General features: G+C 49.5%; 1 protein-coding gene across 1 annotated transcript; it reads left to right on the forward strand.

Annotated features, from left to right (window-relative positions):
• Window positions 1–6,128: 6,128 nt before the first annotated feature.
• On the forward strand, window positions 6,129–16,711 carry LOC101938365 (C-X-C chemokine receptor type 3-2-like). Its single transcript, XM_005289491.2, has 2 exons — window positions 6,129–6,158; window positions 9,337–16,711. Exons 1-2 carry the CDS (start codon window positions 6,129–6,131, stop codon window positions 10,402–10,404), a joined length of 1,098 nt encoding a protein of 365 aa, XP_005289548.2. The 3' UTR covers window positions 10,405–16,711.
• The last annotated feature ends 640 nt before the right edge of the window (window positions 16,712–17,351 follow it).

Here is a 17,351-nt window from a genome sequence, read left to right on the forward strand (position 1 = left end):
ATTGGTACTGGGACCCTCGAGGCACTTCCATAACCCAAATTATTAAATCCCAAATTGATCCAGTCCTGGATCTACCCAGCCTAGCACTGCATTAGCCCAGAGGGAGGAAAGTGGAGCTGTGTACGGCAAGGATGATGTACCTTCCAGGGGACATGCTGACAAGGAGGGTGCACTCAGGGCTGATTGCTTGTAAAACAAAAACGCACCACAGTTTCGGAATCAGTGCTGCTCGGTGTTTAAGTTGGCATTTTGGACAATTACACTGACACACACTGAGGGTATGTCTACACTACGAAATTAGGTCGAATTTATAGAAGCCGGTTTTATAGAAATCGGTTGTATACAGTCGATTGTGTGTGTCCCCACATAAAATGCTCTAAGTGCATTAAGTCGGCGGACCGCATCCACAGTACCGAGGCTAGTGTCGACTTCCGGAGCGTTGCACTGTGGGTCGCTATCCCACAGTTCCCGCAGTCTCCACTGCCCATTGGAATTCTGGGTTGAGATCCCCATGCCTGATGATGCAAAAACAGTGTCACAGGGAGTTTTGGGTACATGACGTCAGGCCCCTCCCCCTCCATCAGAGCAATGGCAGACAATCGATTTGCGCCTTTTTACCTGGGTTACCTGTGCAGACGACATACCATGGCAAGCATGGAGCCCGCTCAGCTCAGCTCAGCATCACCATATGTCATCTGGGTGCCGGCAGATGTGGTACTGCATTGCTACACAGCAGCAGCTAATGGCCTTTCGGCAGTAGACGGTGCAGTATGACTGGTAGCCTTCATCGGCTATCTGGGTGCTGGCAGACGTGGGGCTGCATTGCTATACAGCAGCAGCTCCTTTCCTTTTGGCAGTAGATGGTGTATTACAATTGGTATCCATCATTGTCATATTCCTCACTGAGTTTGGTCAGAGGCACCTGGGCAGACATGTTTTGTCTCCTGGAGACTCAGTCCTGCCGGCAGTCCTATTGAACCGTCTTGACGATGATGGCTAGCAATCGTAATACAGCATCTTCTGCCAAGCACCCAGAAGATGCCGATGGCTATCAGTCATGCTGCACTGTCTGCTGCCAGACTAAGATGTAAAAGATAGATGGACCAGATTTGTTCTGTATTCATTTGCTTCCCCCTCCCTCCGTGAAATCAACAGCCTGCTAAACCCAGGGTTTTGAGTTCAATCTTTGGGGGGGCCATTCTGTGTGACAGTTGTTTGTGTTTCTCCCTGATTCACAGCCACCTTTGTTGATTCTAATTCCCTGTAAGGCATGTCGTCACTCGCCCCTCCCTCCCTCTGTCAGACAATAATTTCGTGCCTTTTTTCAGCCCAGACGCCATAGCACTGGGATCATGGAGCCCGCTCAGATCACCGCGGCAATTTGAAGCACTATGAACACCACGCGCATTGTCCTGGAGTATATGCAGAGCCAGAACATGCCAAAGCAAAACCAGGCGAGGAGGCAATTGTAGCGCGGCGACGAGAGCGATGAGGAAATTGACATGGACATAGACCTCTCACAAAGTACAGGCCCCAGCAATGTGCAAATCATGGTGTTACTGGGGGAGGTTCATGGCGTGGAACGCTGATTCTGGGCCCAGGAAACAAGCACAGACTGGTGGGACCGCATCGTGTTGCAGGTGTGGGATGATTCCCAGTGGCTGCGAAACTTTCGCATGCGTAAGGGCACTTTCATGGAACTTTGTGACTTGCTTTCCCCTGCCCTGAAGCGCCAGAATACCAGGATGAGAGCAGCCCTCACAGTTGAGAAGCGAGTGGTGATAGCCTGTGGAAGCTTGCAACGCCAGACAGCTACCGGTCAGTCGGGAATCAATTTGGAGTGGGCAAATCTACTGTGGGGGCTGCTGTGATCCAAGTAGCCAATGCAATCAAAGACCTGCTGATATCAAGGGTAGTGACTCTGGGAAACGTGCAGGTCATAGTGGATGGCTTTGCTGCAATGGGATTCCCAAACTGTGGTGGGGCGATAGATGGAACCCATATCTTGGCACCAGAGCACCAAGCCACCGAGTACATAAACCGCAAGGAGTACTTTTCAATGCTGCTGCAAGCCCTGGTGGATCACAAGGGACGTTTCACTAACATCAACGTGGGATGGCCGGGAAAGGTACATGATGCTCGTGTCTTCAGGAACTCTGGTCTGTTTCAAAAGCTGGAGGAAGGGACTTTCCTCCCGGACCAGAAAATAACCGTTGGGGATGTTGAAATGCCTATAGTTATCCTTGGGGACCCAGCCTACCCCTTAATGCCATGGCTCATGAAGCCATACACAGGCAGCCTGGACAGTAGTCAGGACCTGTTCAACTATAGGCTGAGCAAGTGCCGAATGGTGGTAGAATGTGCATTTGGATGTTTAAAAGTGCACTGACGCAGTTTACTAACTCGGATAGACCTCAGCGAAACCAATATTCCAATTGTTATTGCTGCTTGCTGTGCACTCCACAATATCTGTGAGAGTAAGGGGGAGACATTTATGGTGGGGTGGGAGGTTGAGGCAAATCACCTGGCCGCTGATTACACGCAGCCAAACACCAGGACAGTTAGAAGAGTACAGTAGGACGCAGTGCGCATCAGAGAAGCTTTGAAAACCAGTTTTGTGACTGGCCAGACTACGGTGTGAAACTTCTGTTTGTTTCTCCTGGATGAACCCTCCCCCCCCCCCCCGCCCCGGTTCACTCTACATCCCTGTAAGCTAACCACCCTCCCCTCCCCCCTTCGAGCACCGCTTGCAGAGGCAATAAAGTCATTGTTACTTCACATTCATGCATTCTTTATTAATTCATCACACAACTAGAGGGATAACTGCCAAGGTAGCCTGGAAGGGGTGGGGGAGGAGGGAAGGAAAAGGACACACTGCAGTTTAAAACTTTAAAACTTTAACCCTTATTGAAGGCCAGCCTTCTGATGCTTGGGCAATCATCTGGGGTGGAGTGGCTGGGTGGCTGGAGGCCCCCCCACCGCATTCTTGGGCATCTGGGTGAGGAGGCTATGGAACTTGGGGAGGAGGGCTGTTGGTTACACAGGGGCTGTAGCAGCGGTCTCTGCTCCTGCTACCTTTCCTGCAGCTCAACCATACGCTGGAGCATATCAGTTTGATGCTCCAGCAGCCAGAGCATCGACTCTTGCCTTCTGTCAGCAAGCTGACGCCACCTATCCTCTTCAGCCCGCCACTTACTCTCTTCAGCCCGCAATTCAGCTTACCACCTCTCCTCTCGTTCATATTGTGCTTTTTTGCACTCGGAGATTGTCTGCCTCCATGCATTCTGCTGTGCTCTGTCAACGTGGGAAGACATCTGGAGCTCTGAGAACATATCATCCTGAGTCCGCCGTTTTCTCCTTCTAATCTTTACTAGCCTCTGCAAAGGAGAAACATTTGCAGCTGGTGGAGGAGAAGGGAGAGATGGTTAAAAAAAGACATATTTTAGAGAACAATGGGTACACTCTTTCACGTTAAATTTTGCTGTTCACATTACACAGCACATGTGCTTTCGTTACAAGGTCGCATTTTTCCTCTTATATTGAGGGCCTGCCGGTTTGGTGTGAGAGATCACTCACGCAGTGCCAGGCAACAGAATTCGGCTTGCAGGCAGCCACGGTAAGCCACAGTCTTTTAACTTTTTTAACCTTCATAACATGTGGGAATGGTTTCAAACAGCAGCACCCTCATTTCCCATACCAAGCACCCGTTGAGTTGGCCATTTAAAATGGGTTTGCAATGTAAAAGGAGGGGCTGTGGTTTCCGGATTAACATGCAGCACAAACCCAACTACCCCCACCCCCATTTCTCTGGGATGATCACTTCACCCCTCCCCCCCACCGCATAGCTAACAGCGGGGAACATTTATGTTCAGCCGAGCAGGAATGGGCACCTCTGAATGTCCCCTTAATAAAATCACCCCATTTCAACCAGGTGACCGTGAATGATATCACTCTCCTGAGGATAACAAAGATAGATAAGGAATGGATGTTGTCTGCATGCCAGCAAACACCAGGACCATACGCTGCCATGCTTTGTTATGCAATGATTCCAGACTATGTGCTACTGGCCTGGCGTGGTAAAGTGTCCTACCATGGCGGACGGGATAAGGCAGCCCTCCCCAGAAACCTTTTGCAAAGGCTTTGGGAGTACATGAAGGAGAGCTTTCTGGAGATGTCCCTGGAGGATTTCCGCTCCATCCCCATACACGTTAACAGACTTTTCCAGTAGCTGTACTGGCCGCGATTTCCAGGGCAAATTAATCATTAAACACGCTTGCTTTTAAACCATGTGTAATATTTACAAAGGTACACTCACCAGAGGTCCCTTGTGTGCCCTCAGGGTCTGGGAGCATGCCTTGGGTGAGTTCGGGGGTTACTGGTTCCAGGTCCAGGGTGATAAACATATCCTGGCTGTTGGGGAAAGTGGTTTCTCCGCTTCCTTGCTGTGAGCTATCTTCCTTGTACCCCGAACCTGCTTCTCTGTTGCGTGATTCTCCATTGATGGAGTCAAAGCACACGGTTGGGGTAGTGGTGGCTGCACCTCTTGCATGGCATGCAGCTCCGCGTAGAAGCGGCATGTCTGCGGCTCTACCCCGGACCTTCCGTTTGCCTCTCTGGCTTTGTGGTAGGCTTGCCTTAGCTCCTTAATTGTCACGCGGCACTGCTGTGCGTCCCTGTTATGGCCTCTGTCCTTCATGGCCTTTGAGACTTTTTCTAATATTTTGCCATTTCATTTACTGCTACGGAGTTCAGCTAGCACTGATTCCCCATATGGCGAGCAGATCCCGTACCTCCCGTTCGGTCCATGCTGGAGTTCTTTTGCAATCCTGGGACTCCATCATGGTTACCTGTGCTGATGAGCTCTGCGTGGTCACCTGTGCTCTCCACACTGAGCAAATAGGAAATGAAATTCAAAAGTTCGCGGGGCTTTTCCTGTCTACCTGGTCAGTGCATCTGAGTTGAGAGTGCTGTCCAGAGCGGTCACAATGAAGCACTGTGGGATAGCTCCCGGAGGCCAATAACGTCGAATTCCATCCACACTACCCGAAATCCGACCCGCAAAGGCTGATTTCAGCGCTAATCCCCTCGTTGGAGGTGGACTAAAGAAACCAGTTTAAAGGGCCCTTTAAGTCGAAAAAAAGGGCTTCGTCGTGTGGATGTGTCCAGGCTTAATTCGATTTAACGCTGCTAAATTCGACCTAAACTTGTAGTGTAGACCAGGCCTGAGGCAAAGCCAAGCTAGTTCAGTCAATGGTGAGTGATATTATATGGATGGCTCAGGAATTCCCGCTAGAGACCTCCAGCATGCTGCAAATCCCATTTTGCAACCTGCTCCCTTGCTATTGAATGATCATCAGTAAGGTCCAGTCTTTCCTTATGTGCCCTAAGGACAGCGATGTGGCCCATGCCTCTAGCTCCACAGCCCTGCAATGGAGGCGTCTGCCCCATTCAGACAAGAAAACAAACAACTGCTGGCAGCACATCAGAGACGCACCTCATCGGGAATCACAGCTGCAGTTCCCATTGCCACCAGAGCAGCAGGGTTCCCAGAGTGCATCAAACTGCACAAGGGGCTGCTTCTTGGGGAGAACAGGTTATGGCCTGTTGTTCAACGCATGCCACCTCAGGCACAGATGCCCCAGATCAAATCTTTCCTCCCCTCCACCTAGTACAGCCTTGCAAATTAAAGCTTTCCTGTCCCCCACCCCTTCCTCCAAAAATCTTATTCCCCAAGCAGACATCCTACTTCCAGTTTGGTGGAAAAACAGATTCCTTCATTAGAACAGTCATGGGGCAGCCAGGACTCTGGGAATCAACCTCACCCACATGGACCAGAGATTTAATCATTTACCAGACACACAGATGCTGGTGAAAGTTGTGGAGGACAGAAGGCATTCTCTAAAATCTTTGCAATAGCGGGGCTCTACTAGTCTGTACCCAGCCTCATGGTTCTGCCTATCTGTAGTTTCTTTCCCTGACACAAACAGTTCTTTCATCACCGGAAGCTTTTCTATTAGCTACAAGATTACTTGCTGGACAGTTCTGCTTTTTGCTACAGGTCTCACCTTTAGTTTCAGTGCATGATCAAGGAGGGTCTAGGCAGCAGCAGAATCAAGTCCATTGGAAACATGATCAGCACCACAGGCGATTATTACGAGGTAAGTGTCTTCCAGAGCTCAATTTACTGCCTATAAATTTGTTACAGGCTGTGGGTCTGTGACAGAAAGTACCCCGCACCCATACCCTATACACTATTGTAATAATATTTGTACAAGATATGGCTTGTAAGATATCATTTGAAAACTCATAATTTTCTGGTCACTATTGTTCTGATAAAACGTATGTGGCAACTTGGATGTGAAGTTATATGATTTCCCTGTATGATGTTATTAACATGTGTTCCAAACTGAGGTTTATCTCAAACAAAGGAATGTGTGCTGTGCTTAATTTGCATATAAGCAGTAAACAGAGTCATCAAGCACAAAGGGAGACAAAGAGAGTTCAAACAGGGGGCAAAACCAGCAGAGAACATCCTTACATAAGGGCACGCTCTTCTGAATCTCATCTGGAAATGTTTTCCAAGAGGGGGGCTGACACTCTAAAAAGGTGGACAAACACCACAAAACACCGCCTCCTCCCTCTCTCTGTCCATTGATTCACTGCACAAAGGACAAAGGAAAAAGCCATTAAACAGAAGAAGGAGTCCTGGTCTAAGAAGTTTGGTCAGTAAGAGTGTTGAGGACACGTGGTGAGAAAAACTTTGCTTTGAATTTAACATAGTTTGTTACATGAGGCACCAGTTGCATTTTATCTTTATTTTTCTTGTAACCATTTCTGACTTTTATGCCTCATGACTTGTATTCACTTAAAATCTCTCTTTATAGTTAATAAATTTCTTTTACTGTTTTATCTAAGCCTGTGGCTGTAAATGGAAGTGTCTGAAGAACTCTGAAATAATATGCTGGCATATCAGGGGGTAGCCGTGTTAGTCTGTATCTACAAAAACAACAAGGAGTCTGGTGGCACCTTAAAGACTAACAGATTTATTTAACAAATAAATATATAACAAATAAATCTGTTAGTCTTTAAGGTGCCACCAGACTCCTTGTTGTTTATGCTGGCATATGATTATCTTAAAGAAATAACAGACTTAACATACTTGGATTGTCCAGGAGAGGGCTGGATTTCTAGAGGAAAATCTGGGAATGAGTTGGGATCTGGTTCTATAACCAAGGCTGGTGAGAGCCCAGGGGTGGCTGGCTGGCTGCAGCATGCACAGACATAGCTGGGAGTGACTTGCAGGCTGGAGTGTAAAGGGCATCCCAGGTCAGAGGGCAGGGGTGACACTGCTATTCATTGGTTTAAATTGTACAGGGTCACTGGTAGAAAGAATGCTGGAATCCCAATGTATCATTTCTGAACCAGGAGGGTTAAGGGCATTAGTAATGGCCATTCACCCAGGAAGTCAGACGGTGTCGTGGGGTCCATGGCCATGGAGGCCAGACTCTGACTGGGGGGGCCTTGTATTAGACACATTTCCCCAGTGTGATATTTAACCTTTGGGGAATGCTAATTGGGCTGACCGGGAGTTCGGGGGCTGGTTTCCAGGTTACATTCTTCAAACCTGACCCTAATGTGTTTAATAGTAAGTGAAGGTGCGTTCCTGCTGCGTAGTGAATGAGACTGATCACTACTCATTTGAAGCTGATAAAGACGGCCTTGGGGCCTTGGAGGGTAGGGATAGGATACAGAGGGACCTAGACAAATTAGAGGATTGGGCCAAAAGAAATCTGATGAGGGTCAACAAGGACAAGTGCAGAGTCCTGCACTTAGGACAGAAGACTCCCATACACCGCTACAGACTAGGGACCGAGTGGCTAGACAGCAGTTCTGCAGAAAAGGACGTAGGGCTTACAGTGGACGAGAAGCTGGATATGAGTCAACAGTGTGCCCTTATTGCCAAGAAGGCTAACGGCATTTTGGGCTGTATAAGTAGGGGCATTGCCAGCAGATCGAGGGAAGTGATCATTCCCCTCTATTCGACATTGGTGAGGCCTCATCTGGAGTACTGTGTCCAGTTTTGGGCCCCACACTACAAGAAGGATGTGGAAAAATTGGAAAGAGTCCAGCAGAGGGCACAAAAATGATTAGGGGGCTGGAGCACATGACTTATGAGGAGAGGCTGAGGGAACTGGGATTATTTAGTCTGCAGAAGAGAAGAATAAGGAGGCATTTGATAGCTGCTTTCAGCTACCTGAGGGGGGGTTCCAAAGAGGATGGATCTAGACTGTTCTCAGTGGTGGCAGATGACAGAACAAAGAGTAATGGTCTCAAGTTGCAGTGGGGGAGGTTTAGGTTGGATATTAGGAAAAAAATTTCACTAGGAGGGTGGTGAAGCACTGGAATGGGTTACCTAGGGAGGTGGTGGAATCTCCTTCCTTAGAGGTTTTTAAGACCCGGCTTGACAAAGCCCTGGCTGGGATGATTTAGTTGGGGATTGGTCCTGCTTTGAGCAGGGGGTTGGACTAGATGACCTCCTGAGGTCCCTTCCAACCCTGATAGTCTATGATTTATGGCCCATCACTTACAGCCGGAATGAGAAGGCAACAGATGTGCACTGCGAAGCCAAAATGACTGTGCAAAACTCCAGAGATGTTTTAAACAGGACAATGACTGAAACACACTGAGTTTTCACATTCAAAGCAGTAGGAACAAAGGGCAGATGTATCCTATAGGGGCCCTACCATAATACCAGCAGCATATGACCCATAGGTAAAACTTTCACCAACACCTGAGTGATTTAGGAACCGAACTGCCATTTTCAAGGGTCTAAATCCTCACATCTCTTGAAAATGGGATTTGGGAGGCTAAGGAACTGAAACGTCTGAAACTTCTACCCATCATCTATTTCCATTTCTGTGGGTGTGGCCCCGACAGGGCCCAGGCAGGGCCTGGAGCCTCAGTGTGCTGGGGGCTGTACAAGAGTCCCTGCCCCCAAATACTGAGGAAACAGATGGGGGAGGCCAAGGGAACAGGGAGACTATCATGACGTTTGATTGCTAATGCTGCCAGCTGCCCCCTTGCCACAATCAGGTCCAAATCATTATTATTCAACCAACTCTCCACAGAGAGCCCCACCCCACATGGCTCAGCAAGGTTTGGCAGCTGATGTCACTGGTATGTCCGTCATTCCCCTCTAATTCCCCAATCCGGGTTATGCTGATGTCAGCACAGGTGCCCCTGCCCAGCACAGTCACAAAGGCTATGGATGGCATGTAAACTGGCGTCTCTCTCTGGCATCCCCGCTAAGCCCTCCTCTCTCTCTCTCCCTCCCAGGACTACGGCAACTATCCTAACATCAGCGAGGACACTGCCCCCTGCAGGCTGGATGCGGTCGGCGAGTTTGGACGGTACTTCGTCCCCCCAGTCTTCACCCTGGTCTTTGTGGTGGGGCTGGCAGGGAATGGGCTGGTGCTGGTGGTGCTGGGGCGGCGACGATGCCCCTGGCACCTCGCTGACCGGTATCTCTTCCAGCTGGCGCTGGCTGACATACTGCTGGTGCTAGGGCTGCCCTTCTGGGCTACGCAGTTTGCCCATGGCTGGGTGTTTGGGGAGGTGCTCTGCAAATCGGTGGGGGCGCTGTCGGCAGTAAACAGCTACAGCAGCATCCTGCTTCTCGCTGGCATCAGCATCGACCGGTATCTGGCCATCGTGCACGCCGTGCAGCTGTACCGGCGCCTGCGAGCCCTGCACCTGCACCTGGCCTGCGCCCTCCTCTGGGCCATCTGCCTGGCCCTCTCTGTCCCGGAGCTGCACTTCCGCACCGTGACCTTCCAGCCCCAGGGCCAGGCCTCCATCTGCCACCGGGGCTTCAAAGCCCATGAGGCCCAGGCCTGGCGGGTGGTGCTGCACCTCACCTCCTTCTTCCTAGGCTTCCTGTTGCCACTGCTGGTGATGCTCTTCTGTTATGGCCGCATTTTCTGCACACTGCATCGGGCACAGCTGCCGGCCAGGCCCCGCTCGCTGCGGCTGGTGTTGCTGCTGCTGGCCGTCTTCGTGCTTTGCTGGGCCCCCTTCCACGTCTTCCTGCTGCTGGACAGTCTGCAGCGTCTGGGCTACATTGGCCGCCACTGCGCCCTGGAGCGGGTGTTGGACTTCGGGCTGCTGGTGACCGAGGGGCTGGGCCTGCTGCACTGCTGCCTCAACCCCCTGGTCTATGCCTTCGCTGGCATCAAATTCCGCAGGGAGCTCTCCAAGCTGTGCTGGAAGGGCCAGCGCCACAGACAGAGCTCGAGCCAAAGACGGATCCTCTCCACCCGGAAGCAGAGCCACCATAGAGGGGAAACGTCAGTGCACAGCACCCCAGAGGGGGACACAGACCATGGCTACTCAGTCATGCTGTGAGAGTGGCTGGGGACAGTGCGCACCCTGCTCCAAAAGGCTGGGACAGGGCCTCTCTGCTCAGGATCATCCCAATCAGGGACACCAGTGAGGACACTGCACGCCCTGTGCATTGCACCCAGCCCAGATTCCCATCCCTCCCTCCCCCAGGGACACTAGAACTGGCTCCTGCACAGAGAGACCCTTTCATCTGTGGTTCCCACCCCCCACCAGCCCCTTTCAAGAAAGGATGAGGGGTGTTGCAACAGCCCCAGGCTGGTTACAAAATGCCGAGGATGTAACATTCTGCCCTGCTGCACATTCGATTGGGAGCAACTGGGATCTACCCTCCAGGGTTCATCTGTCTGTCTGGGCTCCATGCTGGCAACCGGGGCCAAGGGCCCAAGCACTAACAGACACCAAACCACCAGCTTGGGAATCAGCTGCCAAAAGAACTACCCCTTGGAGAACACGGCTCCTCTCAGCTCAGAGACCAAGCCAGTAAGGGCCCAGCCACTCTAGGTGCGGCAGGTTAAACCACAGGAACTCAGCGTTCAGAAACATCCAGACATGGCCATGCCCTGCACCAGAGTGCAGCAGCAGCTCTGACCGCGCAGAATGATTCCACGCTGCCTCGCTGCAGCACCCCTGTACAGCACGGGGGCCAGACTTGGGCCTCTACGCAACAATGCAAAGCTCAACTAGGCTCGCACCCTATTCCACATCCTCCCACACTCCAGCAACCCAGTCCCATCCAGCAGGGGGCAGTGGGACTAGCATGCCCATCCCCAGCCAGCACAACACAGCAGCAGTGACCATAGGCCATGGCTTGCTACCAAGCTGAAGATACAGACTCTGCTATGCTGGAGCCAATGGTGCTGGAACAGTTTTTAGAGTGCGCATTCTCATGCTGACGCTGAGCAGTCTGGGGCAGGGACTGCCCTGTCACCACCCAGCCAGGCTTCTCGACCCTACTGCAAAGCACATGATGGTAAAGAGCTCTGCGCCACCAAAGCCTTGTATGAATACATGGGCATCGGGGTTCCCAGTCTGTGCTCATCCCATGTTGGCATCTCAGACTGGCCAGTTCCCAGCTCCTTTAGCAGCCAGGGGAGCTTGGCCCAGCGAGCAGGTCTGGGGGAGCCGCTGCAGCTGCAAGACGTGTCTGTACCTGAACACATTAGTTATGCTGGGGAGCAACGCCTACAGCATCAGCCATAGACTCTGCACCCCACAGGAGCTCCATCGTGTCCCTCTGCAACAAGACCAGAAGCCTCCCTCTCCCACCCCAGATCTCATGTAGTAGTAGGATTTTATGTTTGTATTTTGTATAATTTAGAATGAAGGATAAAGAATAATAATGTAGCATGCATTGCATGTATTGATGAATGATTTGACCATATCCTGCCAGTCACCCTTTCTGAAAGCAGAAAGGAATGGCCTAGTGTGCCATTGGTAAAGATGCATCAGCCAGAATCTTGTGTCTGAAGCTAATTTTCAAGGCAGTGACAGACCTTTAGGGTCACCACCTTGTTGTAGGTTTAGCATTTTTGAAATAAGTAAGAGAATGTCAACTGTTGAGAATAGCACACTTCCACCTTAATTGAATTAGCTTGTTAGCACTGACCCCCCACTTGGTAAGGCAACTCCCATCTTTTCATGTGCTGTGTATTTATACCTCTGTATTTTCCACCCTATGCATCTGATGAAGTGGGTTTTAGCCCATGAAAGCTTATGCCCAAATAAATTTGTTAGTCTCTAAAGTGCCACAAGGACTCCTTGTTGTTTCTGCTGATACAGACTAACATGGCTAGCCCTCTGAAACCTTTTAAGACAGAGTCTCTGAGCTGCTGATGGCTTTGGATCCAAAAGCAAGCCGGAATGTGTCTGTGTTGATGCAAATTACCTAACTGATAGAGGAAGGAGAGAACAGTCCATAAATGGCAGCACAAAGGGGCCGCAGATAAAGGACAGACCTGGTCAGCAAACAAATTATCTGAAACCAAAAGGCTCAAATTATGACCCTCCATAGGAAGGTGGAAAAAGGAGTCAAACCTAAGAATAAGAGAGGGATAAGGTTATTTTATATATATCCCTCTCTTATTGTGACACAATATATATATTGTGACAAAGTTCCTCCTCTATCTTGGTGGGTCCTGCGCTTATTGGTGGATTTTCTTGCCTCAGAGATTCACCATGTGGGTTGGGGAACAGCCCAGAGACCTTCCCCTCTGGAAGAACCCACGATCCAGGTCAATTGGGAGGTTTGGGTGAACCCGGGCCCGCCCTCTACTCCGGGTTCCAGCCCAGGGTCCTGTGGACTGCAGCTGTCTATAGTGCCTCCTGTAACAGCTGCATGACAGCTACAACTCCCTGGGCTACTTCCCCATGACCTCCTCCAAACACCTTCCTTATTCTCACCACAGGACCTTCCTCCTGGTGTCTGATAACGCTTGTGCTCCTCAGTCCTCCAGCAGCACACCCTCTCACTCTCAGCTCCTTGCACCTCTTGCTCCCAGCTCCTCACACTCACACCACAAACTGAAGTGAGCTCCTTTTAAAACCCAGGTGCCCTGATTAGCCTGCCTTAATTGATTCTAGCAGCTTCTTCTTAATTGGTTCCAGGTGTCCTAATTAGCCTGCCTGCCTTAACTGGTTCTAGCAGGTTCCTGATTACTCTAGTGCAGCCCCTGCTTTGGTCACTCAGGGAACAGAAAACTACTCATCCAGTGACCAGTATATTTGCCCTCTACCAGACTCCTGTACCCCACTGGTCTGGGTCTGTCACAATATATACATACATACATACGTACATACACACACACACTTTTTTTTGTGTAGGCAGTGCTGCAATCTAAAGATAGGTACAAAAGGGGTCTGCTTATATGCATGACACCCCTACTTTTTAATTCACCAAAACCCCAAGGATAGAATTAAGTTAAAAAGCCTATGCAAAAAATTTCAAGAGAACATTGAACACACTGGCCTCAAAAACAAATTGTCGAAATAAAAAAATGGTACACCTCTACCCCAATATAACGTGATCCGATACAACAGGAATTCGGATATAACGCGATAAAACAGTGCTCCGGGGGGGCGGGGCTGCGCACTCTGGCAGATCAAAGCAAGTTCGATATTATGCGGTTTCATCTATAACACGGTAAGATTTTTTGGGTCCCGAGGACAGCGTTATATCGGGGTAGAGGTGTATAACAACATACTTTTAATAGATTTGATGTTAATATTAAACATTGGGATAAACTTAATGTTAATAAGTACCTCTGTAACAATGTATAGTGTGTATGATTTTTGGAAAAAACCTTTAAGGTCATATGGTAATGATGCTTCTCAGCTATTACCTGTGAATAAACTTAAAGCTTAGCACAGCAGAAAAAATGTTACAACTTGGTCTGCTGTATAAGAAGAAAAACTGAGGTACACCACCTCATGAATGTAATAACTGAACAGTGAGATAATTTCCCCTCAACCCTTAAAGGCTAAAAACCATTGAAACCTGGCCTCCCTATAGAACAAAAGCACAAGAAAGTATGGGGCTAATTCCTCTGTTTTGCCTGCAATCAACAAGGATATTTGTAAAAGGAAGGGATATTTTAAGCAATAATCTTCCACCCCAAAAGGGGTAGAAAAATGTTCTTTTTGTCTTTCAGAACTTCAGGAAAAGCTGGCACCATCCGAAGAGCAACCCAGAATGCCATGAATCTACTTTTGCAACAAAAATTGTGTTTTGTGTTTTATGTTTTGTTTTGTGTTGTTTGTCTTGTTGCTAGCATTGTTGAGTATTGTGTTATACACAAAAAACCCTACTGCATTAGGCAGAAAAAGATTAATAAGCATTTTAACTGTATTTACAGAGACCAATGTTGCAGAAGGGCGGAGGTCAAGGAATGCCAGTCTGTTAACAGGGAAACATCCTCAGCTAGCACACACCATATTAGGAGGGACTGGTTTTGGAGCAGGGATTATGAATACTGTAGACCTGGAGGTAATTAAGAATAAGTTAAGTTCCTTGTCACAACTGCAAGATAGTCTCATTCACAAGCAGGCAGATACTACTGTGGACTTGGTACAAATAGGTCTGGGAAACCTAAAAGCAACATAGAATATATGGCAGTGGTTGAACACCACCTCCTGGCTGCTATATAAACAACAAATAGAATTAGGGAATAAAACTGCCTTGGCCATAGGATGTACTGAGATGCAAATTCTTCGTTTAGCGTCACTTGAACACGAAATGCTTTGGGTACTTTCTGGGAATGTTACGGTATTAACACATCTTTTAAAGCAACGGAAGAGGTCCTTGTTCGACACCTACAAATATGAATGGATGCAATATGTTTCCAGCATGTTTAAGCCTGATTGGCTATTAGGTGAAATTATTGTTAAAACTGCTCACCGACAGTCTGTGGAGACAGAAACATGGAAAGTGAGCCCGCTCCCAAAATTGACCATGGGATCCTTTTGGCTACCCCGGGTTATGGGTCAGTGGGCTGGGTAAGAGGAGAAATTATTGGATACCCGAGAGTGTACAGAGTGGAGCCCTCAGAAATGGGTGTGCTTGTCCCTAACGGTCACCACAGAACCATGTAGTAGGGATACAACATTGGGAACATGTGTGTGGGATGAACTAGAAAATGTGACGCGTATTTTGTACAACAGACAATGTGTATGTGTTACATGATGGGAAACAGTATTTTGGGACGATGCAAGTATCAGTCAACCCCCAGTGGATGAATGTAGATGTAATGCCAGCATATTATATACTAGCAATCACACGTACTATTTACCAAAGATAGAAAAAGCACAGAGCACTATAACTGCTACCCTGGTTAATCTCCCTGTTACCCTTGGTCTGGATTGGCACGATTTAACTGATCACTTGTCAGAAACAAAGGTGACTCCATTTTTACAACAGACACAGAGGGATATAGGGAAGTGTGTGATTCAAATATTACATGCAAATGGAGACATGCTAAAAATTGCTAGGTCTGAAAAAGAAATGACAGCCTATCACTGCTATGACATTTTTACAGGCTGGTCCCCAACCTCTTAGGGCATATTGTCTATCATGTTTCACCCATTGCTAGTTGTGTTATTATCGTCCTGTGTTTGCTTGCTAGGAATGTGTTGTATGTGCTGTTGGACAAAAAAATGTTTGTTAAATTACAACCACAAGCTCAAATGGCCTCTCAGTATATTGCTATGAAACAGTTGTATAAAATATGACCCACTCAAGAATTGTTCTTGAGGGGTCAAAAGAGGAATATGTAGTAGTAGGATTTTATGTTTGTATTTTGTATAATTTAGGCTAAAGGATAAAGAATAATAATGTAACATGCATTAAATGTATTGATGTATGATTTGACCATATCCTGCCAGCCACCCTTTCTGAAAGCAGAAAGGAATGGCCTAGTGTGCCATTGGTAAAGCTACATCAGCCAGAATCTTGTGTCTGAAGCTGATTTCAAGTCAGTGACAGACCTTTAGCGTCACCACTTTGTTGTAGGTTTAGCATTTTTGAATTAAGTAAAAGAATGCAATGATTGTTTTCTTTTGCTTTGCAACTTGATGTTCCTGTTCAAATGCTCTGTGTAAATCAATCCTGTTTTGTGTGTGAATGAGGAATATGTGTGTTAAAAGAGAAGTGTGAAGGCCATCACCGGACCAGATGTTCTAGGGAGGAATCGAGGACGGACGTAAAGGCGCCAGGAGATTGCAACACGCCCCTATTGAGATGTCAGAGGAGGGCAGATTGACAACTCTAAAAGATGTGGCAGGCACCCATCAATAGGGACGAGATAGCTGTGATCGAAACCAGCCTGGGGTAACTCCCTAACCCTGAGAGACTGATGAAAGAACAAGATAAGGGATGAGAAGAACAATCTAAGAAAACAAGCACTCCTCAAATGGCAATTGATTACAGCATGATGGTGCAAAACTCATTGGTCTCAATGAAGGAAGAACATAGAATCATAGAATATCAGGGTTGAAAGGGACTTCAGGAGGTAATCTAGTCCAACCCCCTGCTCAAAGCCAGACCAATCCCCAACTAAATCATCCCAGCCAGGGCTTTGTCAAGCCTGACCTTAAAAACCTCTAAGGAAAGAGATTCACCACCTCCCTAGGTAACCCATTCCCAGGGCCGGCTCCAGGCACCAGCCCACTAAGCATGTGCTTGGGGCAGCGCCTGGAGCGTGGCGGCGTGGCGGGGCGCTCCGGCCCGAGAACGGGGCCACGACTGGGCTCGCTGCCCTCCCCCCAGCGCTCTGGCCTCCGGGGGCTCTCCGCCTTCCCCCCCAGCACTCTGGCCGCCGGGGAGAGCGGAAAGCCCCGGCCGGGCTCTCCGCCCTCCTCCCGGCGCTCTGGCTACTGGGGGCTCTCCGCCCTCCCACCGGCGCTCTGGCCACCGGGGAGAGCGGAGAGCCCCAGCCAGGCTCTCCGCCCTGCTCCCAGCACTCTGGCCACCAGGGAGAGCGGAGAGCCCCAGCTGGGCTCTCCGCCCTCCTCCCGGCGCTCTGGCCGCTGGGGCTCTCCGCCCTGCTCCTGGTGCTCTGGCCGCTCTCCTCCCGGTGCTCTGGCCGCCAGGGGCTCTCCGCCCTCCCCCCCAGAGCTCTGGCCGCTGGGGAGAGTGGAGAGCCCCGGCCGGGCTCTCCGCCCTGCTCCCAGCGCTCCGGCTGGTTGGGGATTGCAGGCCCGCAGCCGGGCTCGGTGCCCTCCCCTGCCGCGCTGCGGGGGGCGGGGGGGGCGGCGGGTGGCTTTTTTGGCTAGGACAGCAAAAAAGCCAGAGCCGGCCCTGCCCATTCCAGTGCTTCACCACTCTCCTAGTGAAAACGTTTTTCTTAATATCCAACCTAAACCTCCCTCACTGCAACTTGAGACCATTACTCCTTGTTCTGTCATCTGCTACCACTGAGAACAGTCTAGATCCATCCTCTTTGGAACCCCCCTTCAGG

This window comes from Chrysemys picta, chromosome 20, assembly GCF_011386835.1.
Source record: "Chrysemys picta bellii isolate R12L10 chromosome 20, ASM1138683v2, whole genome shotgun sequence".
Classification (NCBI taxonomy): Eukaryota; Metazoa; Chordata; order Testudines; family Emydidae; genus Chrysemys; species Chrysemys picta.

Coding starts and splice junctions, on each gene's coding strand:
- LOC101938365 (XM_005289491.2), top strand. CDS start 6,129: ATGATCAGCACCACAGGCGATTATTACGAG. Junction 6,159..9,336: donor CCACAGGCGATTATTACGAG/GTAAGTGTCTTC, acceptor TCTCCCTCCCAG/GACTACGGCAACTATCCTAA.